Genomic DNA, 20,360 nt, shown 5'->3' on the forward strand with positions numbered 1-20,360 from the left:
GAGGGACACTAGAAAGAGGCTTCACAACCCGGGTCATCGGCGTGACGAGCGAACGCTTTAACCACTAGGCTACCCCACCACCCCTAAGAAATACAAATTGGTATTGTAATGTTCATCAACTGGACAGTTTGCCTTTTTATAGGAATAGAACATTTCCACAAAAATATTTTGGACACACAACCCAGCATTTATGCTGCACTGCAGGCCAAACTAAAAGTTCTGTTGATATGAACTAATTGCAATGAAATCATATGGGTACAATTCTAGCATCAAATACTTTTTTTTAACAAGCATATACTTCCTAACAAACATAGTAAGTGAGTCATCAAGTATGGTTTTACAACGCTATTAACAATATTCCAGCGATATGACGACGTGCGACACCTGACACTGGCTTAATACATTATACAAATCCCTGTCGGGAATCGAAAAACATTTGCACTGTCGAGTGAGTGTGCTATCTGTTTACTACAACATGTCGTTATCTTCTTTAGAAGTGTTTGGTTATGTCTAAAGTAGAAGAAGCTTATCTGATAAACGTTCAACAATGGGGCCGTGGGAGCTGATTTTCAACTACCCTATGACAGATAGCAATATTCACGTCAGAACAAACGGATTATAACAGCCCCAGAGGACAATGAATAATATTTATCTCTTGATTTGGTTCTCACTTCCATTATTGGTCCCATGTGGTAACTATCAAGAACAGGATGAACAGATTTTCTGGCCAAGTTCAATATTTATATCCAGAAGTGGATTTCAAAGAAGACAATCAGAAGACACGAAGGACAATTCACCTGGTGTGCCAGTTTTAAACGGATACCACATTAAGCAACACAAACGTCAGTATTATGACGGCAAGAAGGACTTGCATAAACGTTTTATGAATCTGTCGCCGAACAGGACTACCATACCCCCATGTGCTTCTGTTCTACAATTCAATGCATCTCGAAATACATCTCATTATTTCAACAATACCTGCAACAATGTGTTTGGTCATGGCAACTCGAGTTTACAGATTGTCCTTGCACCCGGGCTAATGGAGCCACTGCTGAGACTGCAGATGTCTCAAGATGGAAGGAAGCTGTTGGCGAGCTTGTCTTACATGTTCAGGAATCTAAGCGAGAAGGACGTAAACATGATATCTTCCATTCTGCCTCGGGCCAATCCGTATATAGCCCCAGGGGGAGGCTTCATCCGACTCGTGCACAGTTTATGGGCATCCGGAGATGGAAAACAATTCATCCTCAGGATGGTGCGGAATCTCAACAACATCACATCCCGCCAAATCTCAACTGTACTGAATCTCATGTCTTCACAGAGAACGTCAACACGGCTTTCAGTGTTCACATATTTCCTGTCGGACAAAGCCGGACATGATCTAGTGAATGGTATCTTTGGTAGAAACGTCAGTGACAGTCTTCTAAAGTATGTGTCTTTCATATCCCAACTGCACAACAACACTCGACTTAGCATTTTCAACGATATTGTTTCACCTGGAAGCCATCTTAATACAATATTAATGGATAAAATCAGACATAACATGACATTTGATGTCACAAGAGGTAAGTTAAGAGACATTCATCAAATATACTATGAACGATGCCCTTGTTAAACAAACTGCCGGGCAAAAGAAAGTCTACACTCATGTTTGAAGGGGGATAAAATGAAACAAACAAGAAATGGTTTTTCGATGGTGATGCATTTGATACGGGCATCAGAGTGTTTTGGGTCATACGTTTTGTAGCCTAGTAACGTTTGGATAACGTGTGCAATTCAAGCGTATGCTTTCTTATGCCCTGCAGTTTATCTTCATGTTTCAATAACCATATGGTTAAAAGAAAAACACGACAGTAACATTCTTTTCCATTTTTACTTGTGTTCATGTCACACTGCATATCGATGGGAAACTGCCCCAACCTGTATATTTCGTTTTCTTTCATTTGTGTATTCGAGTTAATTTTACCTTTACAAGATATCTACATAAATGTCGATGTAAGCTGACCCACAGTGAAAGGCATTACACGTTTGATTACCGTGACCTTCCCGTGTAGCCACACTTCCTGCATATGTACAAACAACATAAGTACATTTTAGGTCAATCGTCCCTTAAATGTATTATGTTCTATCTGTATGATCGATGTTCTTTTCCGGCCGGGTCAGGCATGTATGTTTGATTACCGTGACCTTCCCGTGTAGCCACACTTCCTGCATATGTACAAACAACATAAGTACATTTTAGGTCAATCGTCCCTTAAATGTATTATGTTCTATCTGTATGATCGATGTTCTCTTCCGGCCGGGTCAGGAATGTATGTTTGATTACCGTGACCTTCCCGTGTAGCCACATTTCCTGCATATGTACAAACAACATAACTACTTTTTAGGTCAATCGTCCCTTAAATGTATTATGTTCTATCTGTATGATCGATGTTCTATTGCACAGTTAAATTAAATGACTTGTATACAGATCCATTTGATGTGAATTATGGTGTTAAACAAGGCTGTAAATTATCCCAAACTTTATTTTCTATTTACATCAATGGTCTTGCTGAGGAATTGAAAGGTTTACAATGTGGAATTGAAATAGAGAACTATATGTTATCTGTTCTCCTATATGCGGATGACCTAGCATTAATCGCCCCGGATGAAGATTCTCTACAGACAATGCTATGTATACTCAGTGAATGGTGCAGAAAGTGGAGGTTAGAAATAAACTGTGAGACAACACAAGCTGTGTATTTCAGACCCAAGTCTACAATCATTTCAGAATACCAGTTTAAATGTGGCTTAAATGTTGTACCATATACAGAGAGCTATAGATACCTGGGCATCTGGTTGAATCAACATATGACCATGCATAAGACTGTAAAAGAACTTTGTAAATCTGACAGTAGAGCACTATCTGCATTGTACACTAAATTTAGAAGTTGTGGTGGGATGTCCTATGAAGTGTATACCAAGTTGTACAATACCCTTATCAAGCCTGTTTTGTTCTATGGAGCTGGTATATGGGGGATTAACAAATACAGGGAGGTGCAAGTCATCCAAAACAAAGCTTGTAGATTTTTTCTAGTAACCGGTCAAAATGCATCTAACTTGGCGATTCGCAGCGATATGAGATGGTCATCAAGTAATGTGGATCAAAAGATAGAATTATTTAGACAATTCTTCAGATGTGAATCAATGCCAGATAGCAGAATTCCAAATATTATTCATAAGTGGGCAATGTATCAAAGTAAATCTCTTGATAAAAGAACTGAAATGCGGATACGAGACTTAAATGTGGAACGGATTATCAGTGACAGTGACAATGACAAGAAAAAAGTGAACTTACTGAAGGATATCTTGAAAGAGAAAGATAGTAAATCATGGTGTAAACAAGTGTGGGATGATGAGAACAAACCAAATGGTAACAAGCTAAGGACTTTCAGACTTTTCAAATTTGATGTGAATGTGAGCCACTATGTGAAATGTGTGAAGCGAAGGGATTATCGAAGTGTTTTATCTAAGTTTAGGTGTGGTAACCTCCCTCTATTAGTCGAAACAGGCCGCTATTCCAAGCCACCTATTCCTTTAAATGATAGAATATGTAAATTTTGTGCAGAAAAAAATAATTATGTTATTGAGGATGAGATCACACTTTTTAATAGATTGTTTTGTATACAGTGACCTGAGATATCAACTACTACACAAGGCAGCTGAATTAAATCAAGACTTTTATTATTTTAATAGCATTCAGCAATTATCTTATTTGATGCAAGAAGTGATTTTACAGCCGCTTTTAGCAACACATTATACAGCATGTATAGAAGGAGAGTGCATCTCTTCTAGTCTTAACATTGTATATAATATTTTTATTTTGTGTTTTATATTTAATAAAGTTATATGTTTTAAATGCTTTTATAGTGTCTCATAAGCCCTAGAGGCTGGATATTGTACTTTTAATGGCAACTTGCTTTTGTTTAAAATGTGTTTTATGTACAATATGTGACACTTAAATAAACATTTCTTCTTCTATTCCGGCCGGGTCAGGCATGCAAAACTGTTCCTGTAAAAACAATGTCAACGTAAAGCCTCCTGAAGCAGCGCTTGGACAATCCTGTGAACATTCAAAATGTCAAGTGAAACACAGTGTCTGCTGTCGAGGCAATGATGGGATTTTGTCCTGCATTTGTTTGTCGGGATACCTCAGAGCAGTCAATGGAACATGCATTACTGGTAAGTTCATGATAGACATGACCTACCCAAAAAATAAGCGACAAAAGTACTAAGTCTTTCATAATCATAACATAAGGCAGATCAATTGTACGAGTCCGACTACATCACAAGCAAATGTTTATTAATCATTAGCAAATAGTGGTGATACCAGTTGTACGTTGTTGTACATAAATTCACTGTTGATCTTTGGCTCTTTCTAAAGAAAATTTAATTTTACGACCGACAGTGTTTATTCACAACTGTGTTACTTATTGTGGACATGTTTACTTACAGCACCAACGAAAGTATTGGAAGAGAGTGTGCATGAATATTGGATCCACCCCAATGCCCAGTTAGGAACACTCGGTAGGTGATACATGTGGCAGGATCATTGTGTCAAACAACTTCATCTGTTGTTTCTCTTTAAAATAGACAAAGCTTTAAGTAATCTATAGTCCATGCCCCTTTTTGAAAAATTAAGGACGTTTTTATGATGGCGCTCATATAGGCAAAGTACAGTCACATTTGGCCGGAATATGTGTGAACGGAATTGATGCTGCATTAAGTAGATAATATCATAATTTAACATTAAAAGAATATAATAATCTGATAAGCTATTATTTTCTCACAATTTTACAAAATGTAGATTACACTCAGGTGAGTGGGTAAGTGAGCGTGAGAGGGTATGGTTTTAAGCCGCTTTCAGTAATAATGTTGCAATGTCTAGGCGGAGAATACAACAAATTAGCTTCACACATTATACCCATGCAGGGAATCGAACACCGGCCTTCGGCATGACAAGCAAAGGCTTTAACCTCAAGGCTACCTCAACGCTCCTGCTTTCAGGATATGTTAAGATATGTTGTAAATACAAATAGTATTATTTGGGTGACATGTCAATGAATGAAGCCTTTGGTCCTGCTTCATGTGCATGTTCTTACACAGTTAAACATTTGAAGGTCTTATACGAACGCCACTACTTATTTCACTGATATTGCTTCTGCTTAAATGCATATATTATTCGTCGGGGTTTAACAAAAACCGTCCTTCGTGATTACCTTCATTGCTGAGAATATGATGACTAAATGATTTCATCCTTTTAAAGTCACAAGTCTATAACCAGTGCAGATCCGGGTTAGAATTGGTCTTCAGAAGACCATGCTTGTAAGAGGCGACTAACGGGATCGGGTGGCCAGGCCCGATGATTGATGCATGTCGTATCCCAATTGCGTTGATCAATGCTTATGATGCTATTTACAGACATCCGTCATATAAATGGAGTTGGAAACAAACACAAGCTTATGGTATTATATCATCCTAAAGCACATCTGTAACGCCACCATAATTATGTTTAGACGATTGATTAGTTTTCACGGATGGACAGGTGGTTGTCAATTATGCATTACCTGAACCCACAGATCAGCGTCCACTCGGAACTGTTTTTTGGCTTTGACACTAAAGTGAATTATTCCAATTTTGTTACTCGGAAACTATGTGTCTGCAGCGGGGCTCTATCTAGCACCATATGAATTGAGGATAAGTAATAGTAGGCTTCGACTACGACGACACATGGTAGAAATATTATAAAATATGTGTATAATCCTGGAAGGTATAAAACATAATGTGTGTGCTGTTGTGTTATGTTATTTTACCTGTAAAGTTTCTTGTTCACGAGTTCGAGCCGACAGTTTCTCAAATGTCCTCAACAAAACACAGAGAAATGTCTGTAAAAGCTGTGTACTATTAGAACTCGTTGTCATTTATTGAAGAATGAGGGATTAGTTTTCCCCTTGAATACATGCACTGTGTCATTCAATAGGGATACCTAGCTAGTAATTGTTTTGGTAATATATTTATCATTATTAATAACTGACCTCCTGTTTCTTATAGTATCATGGTTTTTCTGGCGTTGTAACAATTTACATGTGTTGTGATGTAATATTATAATAGCGCCAGACATGCAAATAAGATTGCTGTAAGTTCTTGTGTAAAAACAGATATAACATATTCCTGAAAACTATCATCTCCTTTTTGATTATATTACTGATCCTCAGTGGCGACATTCAGTCTCCTCTCTCTCCCTGGAATACTACACGATCTTCAAGTCTCCGTCGACGTCGTTCCCCGAGGTAGTGGTATATCAGCCGTCGTCAACCAAAGCAACATCTCCTTGGTCCTCGTGTCGTCACCACGTTACAAGAACATTATGATACACGTTACAGCTTCAACAGGATACACTCACATCCATCAAGTACTACCAGTGCGGATTTCTACACTGGTCGACTCTAAACCTAAAACTGTCAACTTCTTTGTCCTGGATGGTACGCGGAATGGGACACTAGTTGCGGATATCATCTCGGAAGTTTTCAGCCAGGATTATCCGTATTTTAACATAACCAACAGCTATCCGGGTCAGATTGCTAACATTCTGTTCACTTTATCACAACGTGGGCAGTTGCTTTTGACACGAGACGTGGATTTGTATTTGCTAAGTGGGGATGACAGCATATGCTCTCTTGAGCTGTTCTTTAAAGTCACAGCTTGGGACAAAAGGTCAACCCGATCTGTGGTACTGGCGAAGGTTCACATTCTTATCATCAAGAATTCATTTAATTACTCTGTAGAAGAGAATCTTCTCAATATACCTGTGTTGAAGAACTCATTACGGCCATTCAGTCAACCTCAGTTCAACGTTTGTATATCTGATCTTAATAAGGTGTTTACGTACGAAAATGAAACTGTAATACTTCGAGAATATTTGGACTTTGAAAACCCTCATCATCACGATCTTCAATTTTCAGTCAGGATACGGACCCTAGATGGGCTACGAGAAACGTCCATTTCAGCAAATATTCATGTTCAGAATGTAAATGATGAACCCCCAGTATTTATACTTCCAGTGTATAGTTTCAGTATGCGCAAAGGTTCTCCAAGAGGAAGCATAGTCGGTATTGTCAAGGCCACTGATCCAGATACGCCCGAACAACACCTATCATATACCCTGCATGGGAAGGACAGACAGCTTTTTAGAATCGGAGCTGATGGGGCGATAAGTGTTGATGTCCTCAGTAATCTGAGCAGTGGTTTTAATTTGACGGTGTCAGTGTCAGATGGGGTGAGTCGGTCAGTTCGTGATAGTGTAGTGAAAGTGACCGTTGTAACACAGAATATTCCGATGAAAAACCTTCGTCTGATGTTTGATTTGCATATACCAGAACATTCCCCTAGAGGCATTCAAGTAGCAAGTCTGAAGACATACTCTTCAGCCATTTCTAATTACACAGACTATCATATTCTAGAGGCACAGAACACATTCAGGATAGACGGGAACACAGTGAGTAGTGAACATCGTCTAGCACATAGTGATTGAGATGGGCTTAACGTTGCTCTGAAAAGAGGTGCAATGCATTGCTTGATTCTGCTCTGCACGGGAGGGTTAGGCAGTTCAACGACGAATATCAATTCGTTGTTCTTACGTTTGCCCAGAATGATAACAGTGTACGGAGTAACTTAATATTTTAACCATTATTCGATTTTAAACAAATAATTTTAAAGTTGAACTTTAGAAGAACAATTATTTATATAAATATATAGAAATCATGTTATTTATCAATGCACAATATCTACGATAGTCTGATAGCAGCTTAAATAGCATATTAATAAAGTATTAATAAAAACGATGATCAGGATTTAAACAAATGGCGTTCAGGTACCATCTATAATTTCATTTTATTTCATTTCATAGGGCAGTATCTCCATCATACAGGATCTCGACAGGGAAGCCGGACATCACGTGCAAACATTCACAGTCATGGGCGTGGAGCGAGATACCACGCACTGTGGATTGGTGGTAGATATAGAGAGCATTCAATCTCATTCACATGCGACCCTAGTGCTTCCCGCTACACGAAATACCGGAGGACAGAGACCTGCTCATGTTCATATATTCAAATCGCATCTTGAAAATTTTATGAAAAAAATAATTATGCTTCAGACTGCTTCACGGTGTTGTTGCACGGGGTGCCTGAAAAGGAGCCCCAAAACACGCCAACACGCGTTTTTGTCAATCAACTAAGCCTAGTTCACATTCACATGAACACGTCTCTAACTTTGATACCAATTTCTAAACGTTGACCTCAATTAATGAATTATACAGATCCCGTGGGCCAAAAGGGGCCCTTATCCTACATGCACTTTGTCGCGTGTAACTTTACTGTCAGCGGGATACACTGCCCATTCATTTACAGAAACTTGTAGCATGATGCAAAGTAAGACGGATATTTGTAAGAATATCTTGCCTAAGCATGAGTCCATTCGGTAAATAGATATCAGTATTTTTGTTACTCATTACATATTATGTTACTTTAATTTGGTGCTTCGTTGTTCGTGTATGTGCTGTTCTTGCCTTCTGAAATGTATGTCAAGTGATAAGTGATATTGTTACCTATAACGTTTGAAACGACGCGCGTCACTGGATAATTGTTATGTATTTTGGTCGTCAGAATATGTTACGCCGCTTTTAGCAATATTCTAGCCAAAGGCACCATAAATGGTTTTCACACATTGTATCCATATGGGGAATCGAACCCAGGCCTTCAGCGTAAAGAACGAAGTTTTTAACCTCTCGGCTACACCACTGCCCTTATATGTTATGAGGTAGGCCTTAAAGAAAATGTACCAAGTGACGTCTCTGGTTTGGGCTTGCTCCTTACCAGTGTGGAAATGGTCAGATATTTATCAATATGTACTGTTCACATTGACACGGATCTTTTGAGTCCCACTTTCTGCGTGTCCATTTAACCTACGATTGGGCGAGGCATTCCAACTGCGTCTCGCCGCAAGGCAAGTTTCATTACTCACATTGTTAAAAGAGTAGGAGTATTTACTTTCCGATGTTGTAGCATCTTCGCGTAATGTATCCCAAGTAAAATAAATATTACGTCATACTGATACAGATACGGGTTAGAAATGGTCTTCAGCAACCCATGGTTGTCGATCTGACCGACGGGATCGGGGGATCAGGCTGGCTGACTTTGTTGATGCATGTCATCGTATCGCAATTGCGTAGAACGATGCTCATGTCTGGATTGTCTGGTACAGACTCTATTATTTACTGACAGCCGTCATATAACTTCTTTGATAGGCATTTAGAAGTTGGAGTACTAAGTAAGGATAAGAATTAATGGATGAACATCTTAATTGTAATAAAGAAGTTGTTCATCCATAAATCCTTTTCCTTACCTTGCCGTCATATAGCTGGAATATTGCTGAGTGTAGCGTTAAACAAAAAGAAAACAAACCAATTTGCTGGTAAATTCTATAATACGTCATTTATTGTTCATGGTGGCTCTTAATATGTAGAATAGACTGAAGTTTATTTTTTTTAATTTTGCTTCTCGGAACAATAATAGAAAATATATCCGATAGCCTACCAGAATCACAAGATTACGGATTGTCTCATTTCGTAAAGGAATAGTGTTATGCTCTCGTCGTTCCCTCGAAACAGATGATGCGAAAGTCGTCTAAACTCGTCGGTCATTCTCTAAATGTTAATAATATTCCTTCTTTGAAATGTGTTATGCGTCATTTACTTGGTTTCCTTTTAGATTCTTGGGACGCTACGTGTAGTAATAGATGACATCAATGACCACACTCCTCAGTTTGACTCCAGTTCATATGACATTTATTTATTGGAAAACGATGCTTCAGCGATTGGCAAAGTTGTGGTAAGACATGTACTATTCTTATATGTCGGTTATCGCCAACACCTTTAGTCCCTTGAATACATATGTGAACACTCACAATGTGACTCAATCATTCTACAGTCGAACCGGGTTGTTCCGAACATGGACCTGTCGAATCCCCGTTTGTGTCGAACTCACCTCCCATACTTGTACCGCATTTATTACTATTTAAACCTGGATGTGTCGAATTCCCGGTTGTCTCGAACTCAATTTATAGTCCTTATAGTGTTGTTGTTTTTCAAACCAAACTTAGCACAAGCTATGATTTTATCAAGTATACATGCAATGACCTGCACACAATACGGCGTCTTCAACTGATTCATAGCTGTCGAACCTCTGAGAAGTCCAATTATTTCCTGGGTACCCAGCGCTTCGAGACAACGGTGTTCGACTGTATTTTACCTTCCTGGTCGATTTATCTCATTCCTTTGATACGCTTATTAATGGTACTTCTACATTACTCTTCAATGTATAGTTAAGTGTATGTTAACTACTGTGTGTTAAGATATGACTTTTTATGATACATGTTAACTGCCGGGCAAAGAAACATACACACTTATCAAAATGTTATAGCCTGAAAACAGTCACCGAAACACTGAAAACCCAAGGTCCAAAACACAAATACTTACCTGTATCAAATACACCACCATCGAATACCCATTTCCTGTTTGTTTCATTTAACCGTCATCAAACGTGGGTGTATATACACTTTCGTTTGCCCGGCAGTTTAGTGTGACAATGTAAGGCCAGGGAGGGTATGCATTGCGTTTACAAATCTTGCATACATTTCAAGCCTACTTTCAAGTGTGATTAATCAAGCCATGTGAACAGTTTCATTTGTTGATATATTGGAATCAAGGCTCGTGTGTATGTTTCATAGAAGCACATGATAACGGTAGAGAAAGGTGAGAAAACCTTTTCCATAGTAATAACATCGGTGTAAACTTTCTTTTGCCTTGCAGTTTATAATATTATAACTGTTTTGGGAGCATTTATTAATGGCTTGAACATCACTGCCAAATAGTTTTCCATTATATTAATGGATGTAATGTAGAGTGAAGTGCTGACATCATGATATTCTTCTTCCAGCTAAAGGTTACGATCTTTGATCCCGATGAGGGCCAAAATGGAACATCACATTTTTCTTTGTTTGGCCAAAACCGGAACAGTTTTCGCGTGGACACAACCGATGGCAAAACTGCAAACATTAGCCCAAATACGACATTTGACAGAGAAACAATCCAAGATTTTGTTCTTAATCTCGTGGCCAAGGATGGCGACAGGAACAGATCAAGTGGAAATACAAGCTTCGCCTCCATCAAGGTCCACGTGATCGACATCAACGACAATGCCCCAGAATTTGACAGCGACAGTGGAACTCATTTAACTATTCGAGAAAATGCAGACACGTGTTGTTCAGAGAGCATAAGCGCTACCGATGAGGACTCAGGTGCAAATGGAAACGTGTCTTTCATTGTAGTAAGCGGAAAAGGGTATTTTGAGATAGGGCAGCAAACTGGCGTTCTTTGTACAACAGAGAAGCTGGACAGAGAGGTTTACGGAAGTATTAATATCTCACTTGAAGCATTCGATCACGGTGAACCGCAACTTAAGTCATTACGAAACTTTACGGTCAGCGTGCTTGATGAGAACGATAACGCACCAAGATTTAAAAATAACCTTCCTATTATTACAACATATCCGGAAAATAAGACGTGCAAATCTCTAAACATTACTATAATGGCAGAAGATGCCGATATAAACAAGACAGTAACCTACAACTTGTCAAGTAAATTTTTCAAGATCAACAGCTCCACTGGAGATATTTGGTGTAAACAGCCCCTGGATTTCGAAGCTCAGATGAAGCACACCTTGACCGTCTTTGCTGTGGATTCGGGGAAGCCTGTGAGAAGTGCGTCCACGATTGTTGTCGTCGATGTACAAGATGTCAACGATAACAAACCTATTTTCTCTAAATCTGTGTTTGAAATATGGTTTTTGAAATCTCACTGGGCTGCTAACAAGCCAGTGCTTGTGCTTGATGTCTCAGACGCCGATTCTGGAAAATATGGAGAAATCACATTTTATACACACAGTCAGAACCTTTCTCAGTATTTCACAGTTGCTGGTAATGTTGTTCGCACAGTAAGTTCACAGGCACCTTCTGTTGGTAACTACACATTTAACGTCACAGCTAAGGACGGAGGGTCCCCACCAAACTCAGCGACAGCGCAAGTAGTAATACACTTATTGACTATACAAACGTCTTTGCTCAATTCGTCTCGCCCACGTCCGGTTCTAATAGGTTATCCGCACAATGAGGTCCCCTTCACTGTTATTGAGAACAGAAACTACTCAACAAAGGCAATAGGTATGATCAATACAAACGTAAATCCTGTGCAGAAGATCACATACACACTTGTGGAAACAAGTGGACCATTCATATTGAACGCAAGCACGGGAAGTTTATTTTACAGAGACCAGTTTGACCGAGAGAAGAAATCTCTTCATCAGCTGATGATCAGAGCCCAATTGACGAATGGAAGTGATTACGATCTTGCTCTTGTGAGTCAGGGTGCAATATCTGTGCATTTATCTGTCTATCCATAGATAGGTAATGTGAGTTTGACACTCACGTATCTGTGCTTGTTTATCGGTTATTGATAATTGTCTGCATATGTGACAACATTTAAAATATTTATTTCTTATGTCAACTGGTCTTGCTAGGTCCTGTCTATTCACTGATAACGTTTTGGTGTTTAGCAGTCAGTGCTTGTCGTAAGAGGCGACTAAGGGATTCGGGTAGTAAGGCTCGCTAACTTGGTTGATGCATGTCATCGTATCCCATTGGCGTAAATGGATGCCCATGATGTCAGTCACTGGATTGTCTGGTCCAGACTCGAGTCATATAGCTGGGACATTGCGGTGTTAAACAACAAACAAACAAATAGATGATCACTGATAAATGATTATTACCTTTACAATGACTTGCGGGTCAGGGTATTCCACTTTTTGGAATGTGGGTACTATGGTAACTTCCTTGATGCGCCCTATGGGGAGGTGATGTAGTCGATGTGCAAAGTCGGGACCCTTAGTTTAGGGGTTCGAATTACACTAATTATCGCCCTGATTGTGTTGCTTGGTTTTCCTGTTCGAGTGTTTCACCAGATTGACAAACGATTTTCATCTGTTCAGCGTTTTCGCGTACACTAAATCTAAGCCCTTGGTTTAACTGAAATATTGTTCGAAGCGGCGTTAAACCAAACATGCTCATTCAATTTACAGGTAAATATCAGTGTTAGTGACGTCAATGACAACAAACCACGTTTCCAAACAGACAACCACCAACAAGTCTATCTGAAAGAGAGTGTAGCAATAGACACTGAAGTGATTGTTGTTAATACCACCGACCCTGATGCCGGAGCCAACGGCAATGTGACCTACACGCTGTCACCTCATGCAGGTACGTATTAAGATGCTACTACACTAGAACAGCGTTAATTCGAACTCCTGTAACTCGATGTGTGGCTGATTACGGTGTTGCTTGATATGATCATGACATCACCCGTCTAAGCACTAGGGTACGATGTCGTGTCTTTCGAACTACGGATAACGCCGTATGTTGTTAATGGTGTTTCTTGGTGTGTCCCTGGTATAATCCATATCTCGAACTACAGAAGTCTTGATATATGATGAATGTTCCTTTGTATGGTCCTGGCATACTCCATACCATGAAACTATGGATAAGTCGATCCATGGTTTATGATGGAGTATTTAAATATGGTCCTGACAGATCACATCTCGAACTACGGATTACTTGATATCTGCTCGAAGGACCCCTTCACGAAAATTCATATTTTAGAAAGAAATAACAATGTTTATCTAACTCGAACAATATTGGTACAATAGTATTTTTGTTTACATTTGTTTAATGATTACCTAACTGATGATTATTTACCTGTCATGCCCCAAATGTCAGTTTAAAATATCCTATTCTATATTTATTTGACGGATATTTATTAAAGTCGTATATTTTGTCTGACTATAATGTTGCTGAAGACTTTACAATCGGAGAGCAGACTGGAATTGTGAGAGTAGCCCGGATGTTGGATGTTGATTCTGGAAATAGCAGTGTTCGTCTTCTGCGGGTTACAGTAAGAATTTACTTCAACTAAATTTGAACAGAAACGTTCTATTGTATTACACGTCTGTGTCGCAATAAATGGTCGGTAAAATGTCTAGAAACTTAATTAAAAGACTTACATAAAAAGTTCATTTTGTTAACACCGCTATTTTATATGAAATGAATGTCATTGGTTAAATGTCTAGGCGCGAGAAACTTCATTTTTCCAAAACCGGAACAATTTTGTAAATAACTCAGTATGTTGTGTAGGCCAGTGATCAGGGAGATCCGCCACTGACGTCGTCGACAACATTACACATCGTCCTCGTGGACGTCAATGACAACGCTCCTGAATTTACCCAACACAGATACACCTTTCATGTGAAGGAAAATGCTGAAGTTAATGAGAAGGTAAGATCCTGTTGTACAGCTACTTTCGTCGTCAGTTAACTATATGCTCGTCTCTTGTTCTTAGTGTACTTTGTCCTTTTTTCATTAGCTTAGTCACTGGTTTTCAGTGATCCATTCAAATCATTTTCATCACATGTGTTTCTTTGCATCCAAGGGGGCACGGGTGGCCCAATCGTCTAAGGCGACGCGATTCGCTGTGCAGAGTTGCGTCCCTTGGGCACGCCAGAAACCTGTGATTGTGGGTTCGAATCACGGTTCGCCCCAATTATGTTTCTAGGTTTGTCAGCACCATACCCGTGCTCGTGGGTTTCACCGAACTGGTAAACGTCTGAGACCTGCATCACTTTGGGCTTTCCTTCCACATTAAGCTGACACGCCGGGATATAACTGGAATATTGTTAAAAGCGGCGCTAAACCAAACTCACCCACTCACTCACTCTTTGCATCCAATGGAATCTCTGGCGGAAGATAATCGAGAGTATTATCTGGCGTTGGTGTTTTTCATGTATATGTACAAGGGCGTGGTATTCGTGATAACTGTGAGTGAGTGAGTGAGTTGGGTTTAACGCCGCTATTAACAGTATTACAGTTATATCTCGGCATGTCAGCTTAATGTGGGAGGAAAGCCCGAAGTGATGCAGGTTTCAGACGTTTACCACTTCGCTGAAACCCACGAGCACGGGTATGGTGCTGACAATCCTAGAAACATAGTCGGGGCGAACCGTGATTTGAACCCACAATCATAGGTTACTGGTGTGCTCAAGGGACGCAACTCTGCACAGCGAATCCCGGCAATACAATGTAGGGGACCCAATCTTTTGTATTGTATTTAAACTTTGTTTAGAGTTCCACCCTTTGTTTGAAGGTCACCTTGCTATATTTGTTGTCGGCAGGTACATGGGAGTATTCCTTTGAGGGCGTACGACAGAGATTTAGACCATTCTACGAACGGACATGTGATTTACAACAGGACTATGGTTGCTGTTGGAGAACGAGGAAACTGCCCCTTCTACGTATCAGAAAGTAATGAATACCAAATATGTCAATACGTCATGTCTGTTTCTAGTTATGATTTATCCCGTCGTATGGGAGGAGAATTGCTGGGTACGGTTGTAGGCAAAACAAAAACGCTGTGTGAGAAAATTGTGTGTGTGGCGGGTGTTTCCTGTAGAGCATGACACGCTTACCCTTCCTGCGAACACCTGGTGTCATAACTGATTTTCAACGATCATTTCGTATAATTTCTATCGCTTGTTTGTCTATAACGCCCAATGGAATCTGTTTTGGCATATGATCGAGACCGATTATTCTCTGGCGTCGACGTTTTGAATAGATAAACAAATTATATATTTGCTCTTCTCACAGATGGCGATATCGGTGTAAATAGTAAACTCGACTATGAGACAAAACGAAACTACTGCTGCATCGCGACAGCCTCCGATAGTCCAGTCTACGGTAACAGCATGAATGCCAGAACCTTCGTAAATATCTACGTGGATGACGTCAACGACAATGCACCTGAATTTAAGAATATTCCTTATACAGTCAACATCAGTCATGATGCTGCAGTGGGCTCCGTAGTTACTGACGCCGTAGTAGCCATCGACAGCGATACCGCTGGGAACGGGGTCGTCACGTACTCCCTTATCAATGCATACAGTAAGCTACAGTAGAATATAAGTTGCATTCCTGAAAATGTATGGTTTGAGTGAGGACACTCAACTTGTTTCGTCCTTTGGGTGACACATAATATTTGTATAAGATCACAGAACAGTAAGTAAACAAAGTTGTACAGTAATCATATATTTTGATTTGTTTTTATTTCGTATGAAGAGATAATCTTCCCCGACGAGTTACATGGCGCGTATTATAACATGTAAATTTTATCTCAAGTCAACTATCATAGTTGGTTAAGTTACGGACGGCGCCGCAATAGATCATTTCGGCCTTTCCTCCCACATTAAGCTGACACGCTGTAATATAACTGGAATACTGTTCCAAGTGGCGTTAATCCCAACTCTCTATTTCTTTATGTGTTTCACAGTGTCTCATTAATGATTTAAGGAAATATTACTTTTTCTCAACAGAAATGAATTTCAGCATTGACGCATCTACCGGGATAATAACCGTCAAGCATCCTCTGTGGTCCTTGCCTCCAACAGTGACACTGACTGTTCTCGCAGTAGATATGCCACAGTCCGACACTCCATTGAACACCTCCGCAAACGTACGTAAACATTGACCATCTCCGCAAACATACGTAAACATTGAACACCTCCACAAACGTACATTAACATTGACCACCTCCACAAACTTACGTAAACATTGACCACCTCCGCAAACGTACGTAAACATTGAACACCTCCAGAAACGTACGTAAACATTGACCACCTCCGCAAACGTACGTAAGCATTAAACACCTCAACAAACGTACGTAAACACTGACCATCTCCGCAAACGTACGTAAACATTGACCACCTCCGCAAACGTACGTAAACATTGAACACCTCCACAAACGTACATAAACATTGACCACCACCGCAAACGTACGTAAACATTGACCGACTCCGCAAACGTACGTAAACATTGACAACCTCCGCAAACGTACGTAAACATTGATCACCTCCGGTAACGTACGTAAACATTGAACACCTCCGCAAACGAACATTAGCATGGACCATTTCCGCAAACGTACGTAAACATTGAACACCTCCGCAAACGTACGTAAACATTGAACACCTCCACAAACGTACATAAATATTGAACACCTCCACAAACGTACGTAAACATTGACCACCTCCGCAAACGTACGTAAACATTGACCACCTCCGCAAACGTACGTAAGCATTGAACACCTCCACAATCGAACGTACGTAAACATTGACCACCTCCGGAAACGTACGTAAACATTGAACACCTCCGCAAACGTACGTAAACATTGAACACCTCCGCAAACGTATGTAAACATTGACCACCTCCACAAACGTACATAAACATTGAACACACCCGCAAACGTACGTAAACACTGACCGCTTCCGCAAACGTACGTAAACTTTGACCACCCCCGCAAACGTACATAAACATTGAACACCTCCACAAACGTACGTTAACATTGAACACCTCCGCAAACGTACGTAATCATTGAACCCTTCCACAAACGTACGTAAACATTGACCTACTCCGCAAACGTATGTAAACATTGACCACCTCCGCAAACGTACGTAATCATTGAACACCTCCGCAAACGTACTTAAACAATTAAATAAGAGAAAACACTGTATACCTTAACGTGTTCGTGGATAATAAATTCATATTTCTGCTGATATATACATTATCGATATGCCACAAGTTGTTCATGGTTTTTATGTTATGAAACACTTTAATAATATATCTGGTTTATCTCTATTACCCTGATATTGTTAAAGTGAGCTCGTGGGTTTTCATACGTCCTTTTGTCCGTCCCCATTTCTTCTTATTCTTCTCCTTCTTCTTCTTCTCCTCCTCCTTCTTCTTCTTCTTCTTCTTCAAAACCACAAAACATCGAGATGGTAAACGTCTGAGACCTGCAGTACTTCAGGCTTTCCTCCCACATTAAGCTGACACGCCGTGATATAACTGGAATACTGTTAAAAGCGGCGTTAAACCCAACTCACTCACTCACTCACTCACTTGTATGCTATTTACATAACGTCTTGTACATGCCTCTGCAAGTTGCCATGCCTTCATAAAGATGAGCTTCTGTGTTACTGGTTTCTATGTCTCGGGGTTTTATGGTTACCACCATGCAGTGAGGTGACTGGCTCGATCACCCATGGATATTTATACCTAAAACCAATCAATTTGCCATTGAAATCATGATCACATCTCCAAAATAATTTGTTAACGATAATAGTATTTTAGTATATATTAAGAACACATATCATGTTTTATAACAATTCGTGTGCGTAGACACATCTTGTAAAGTTGATGAGTGACTGTCGCTTTTATTGACGAAGTAAAGGTACCGTGACGCATGTCAGCGAATTCAGGAATTGCTTATAGTCTGTGACATGTGTCACGGTGACTTTACTATCACCGACTATAAGCACATCGTGAACTCGCTGACACGCCATACATCATAACCAAGAACTGTGAATTCAAACGATCTGGTAGCTACGGGTCATGACTCCATACAGTAGGATGTGGCGTTTTCGGCCACCCGTGTCGAACCGCTAGTGCAGGACATGGCAATCTCTACAAGAGCCCGTAACGAGATATTGTGTATAAATATTGTGTATATATAAATCTTTCAATTTTTCATTTCTTTTTATTGCCAATAAACTATAAATATCAAGAATGATTTTAACCAGACATATAATATTTACAATTGTAGGTGGTTATAAGCATTTTCGGCAACCCTCGGCCTCGATTTCTGAAACATCGATATGATGCTACAGTCAAAGAGGAGGCTGAGCCATTGAATGACATCGTGCAGGTAGTTACAACAGGGCATCTCCACATCCAGGGCAACGCCAGCACACAGGAATACAACTACACACTACAGGCCGGAGGTGAGCAGCACACATACTGTACTTCAACATTAACATTAATGATAAGACATATGGATGAACAAGTGAGGTGAAATGGGGTTTAACGTCGCGTCCAAGATTATTGCACTTATATAGCGACGTGCATGCATGTGTGTGTGTGTGTGTGTGTGCGTGCGTGTGTGCGTGCGTGCGTGCGTGCGTGCGTGTGTGTCCGTGTGTGTTTGTGTGTGTGTGTGGCTGCTTGTACTAGTCCGGACTGATTCCGATTTATAGTGCTAGCACACTGAGATACCATGCCGCAGTTTAACATGAATACCCCACTCAGACACAGTATACTGACTCCGAGCCGACCAGTCCTTGTTTTACCCCCTTCATGCCGAGCACCAGACAGGGGCGGACGCTCTACCATTAGACCACGGAGGCGGTCCATATGGATGAATAACTTTTTTATTCCAATTCGGAACGATGTTTCGGTGTATGTTCTTTACAGCGTTATCAAGCAAGTGATATACAAAGTATGGTTGACAAGTATATATACAGGTGTGAGGCAGTGTTTATACAGGATGTACTTACAATGGAGTGGAGAAGACTGTTATGTACATTGTACACAAAAGGGGTGATATATGCTAAACATCGTAACCGGTGAGGTCAATGGTGTAAGCAAAGGGATTATAACTGATTGGGGTCTTCGATAAATTGATGGTACGCATTGGCATACAATAGCCTTGATCATGGTTGGTGTCTTTTGATGTTGATGGCTTCATGGAGTTTTCTGAATTTGAATTCTTTAAGGTAGATTGTAACCGCAACATAAACTTTGCCTATGCTGTACCCATAATGCTGTACCCAATTGAATATTCGTTTTGGGTTTTTATCTTAAAATTAGGGTATGGGACTTATTCAATGAAAATTGGCAGATATTGATATGTCATAAAGTGATGGATAATTACCAAGCCTTTGTTTACATCAGTTGAGCTTGGCAGATTAATTATGATTTATAACTGTTTTATCTTAGGTATGGATTTGGAGATTCCGAGCCAGGAATTGATTTGTTGTGACCTTAGTAGAATCTGCATGTAAAATTGCATTTCCAGCTGAAGATCAAATTTCCATGACTGTGTACCTAGATATGCTAGGTCCCGACTATACACAGAAGCGATCAATCAGTACCGCTTTATCCATCAGCTATCTCAAATTCTCGTTCAAGCTATCTCAAATTCTCGTTTAATCTTACCCTATCAAAAAGAAACGGAGTACCAATGTCAGATCCGTAATTATAGTGTCGAGACTGGAAATTGGTATCTCAACGATAATCCTTTAATCACTGATAACAACAGCCTCCAAAGTTCGGTT

General features: G+C 40.0%; 1 protein-coding gene across 1 annotated transcript in view; it reads left to right on the forward strand.

Annotated features, from left to right (window-relative positions):
- Window positions 1–20,360, forward strand: part of LOC124115459 (protocadherin Fat 4-like) — a 57,968-nt gene that overhangs the window by 30,269 nt on the left and 7,339 nt on the right. Inside the window, exons 23-36 of the mRNA XM_048381599.1 lie at window positions 623–1,565; window positions 4,036–4,221; window positions 4,495–4,566; window positions 6,255–7,534; window positions 7,946–8,050; window positions 9,807–9,926; window positions 11,034–12,509; window positions 13,230–13,407; window positions 14,004–14,098; window positions 14,338–14,478; window positions 15,372–15,501; window positions 15,844–16,137; window positions 16,566–16,705; window positions 18,851–19,028. Coding sequence (XP_048237556.1) covers window positions 623–1,565; window positions 4,036–4,221; window positions 4,495–4,566; window positions 6,255–7,534; window positions 7,946–8,050; window positions 9,807–9,926; window positions 11,034–12,509; window positions 13,230–13,407; window positions 14,004–14,098; window positions 14,338–14,478; window positions 15,372–15,501; window positions 15,844–16,137; window positions 16,566–16,705; window positions 18,851–19,028 — 5,338 coding nt within the window. The remainder of the gene's footprint in view (window positions 1–622; window positions 1,566–4,035; window positions 4,222–4,494; window positions 4,567–6,254; window positions 7,535–7,945; window positions 8,051–9,806; window positions 9,927–11,033; window positions 12,510–13,229; window positions 13,408–14,003; window positions 14,099–14,337; window positions 14,479–15,371; window positions 15,502–15,843; window positions 16,138–16,565; window positions 16,706–18,850; window positions 19,029–20,360) is intronic.

This window comes from Haliotis rufescens, unplaced genomic scaffold, assembly GCF_023055435.1.
Source record: "Haliotis rufescens isolate VD_foot unplaced genomic scaffold, xgHalRufe1.0.p SCAF_4, whole genome shotgun sequence".
NCBI classification, from domain to species: Eukaryota; Metazoa; Mollusca; class Gastropoda; order Lepetellida; family Haliotidae; genus Haliotis; species Haliotis rufescens.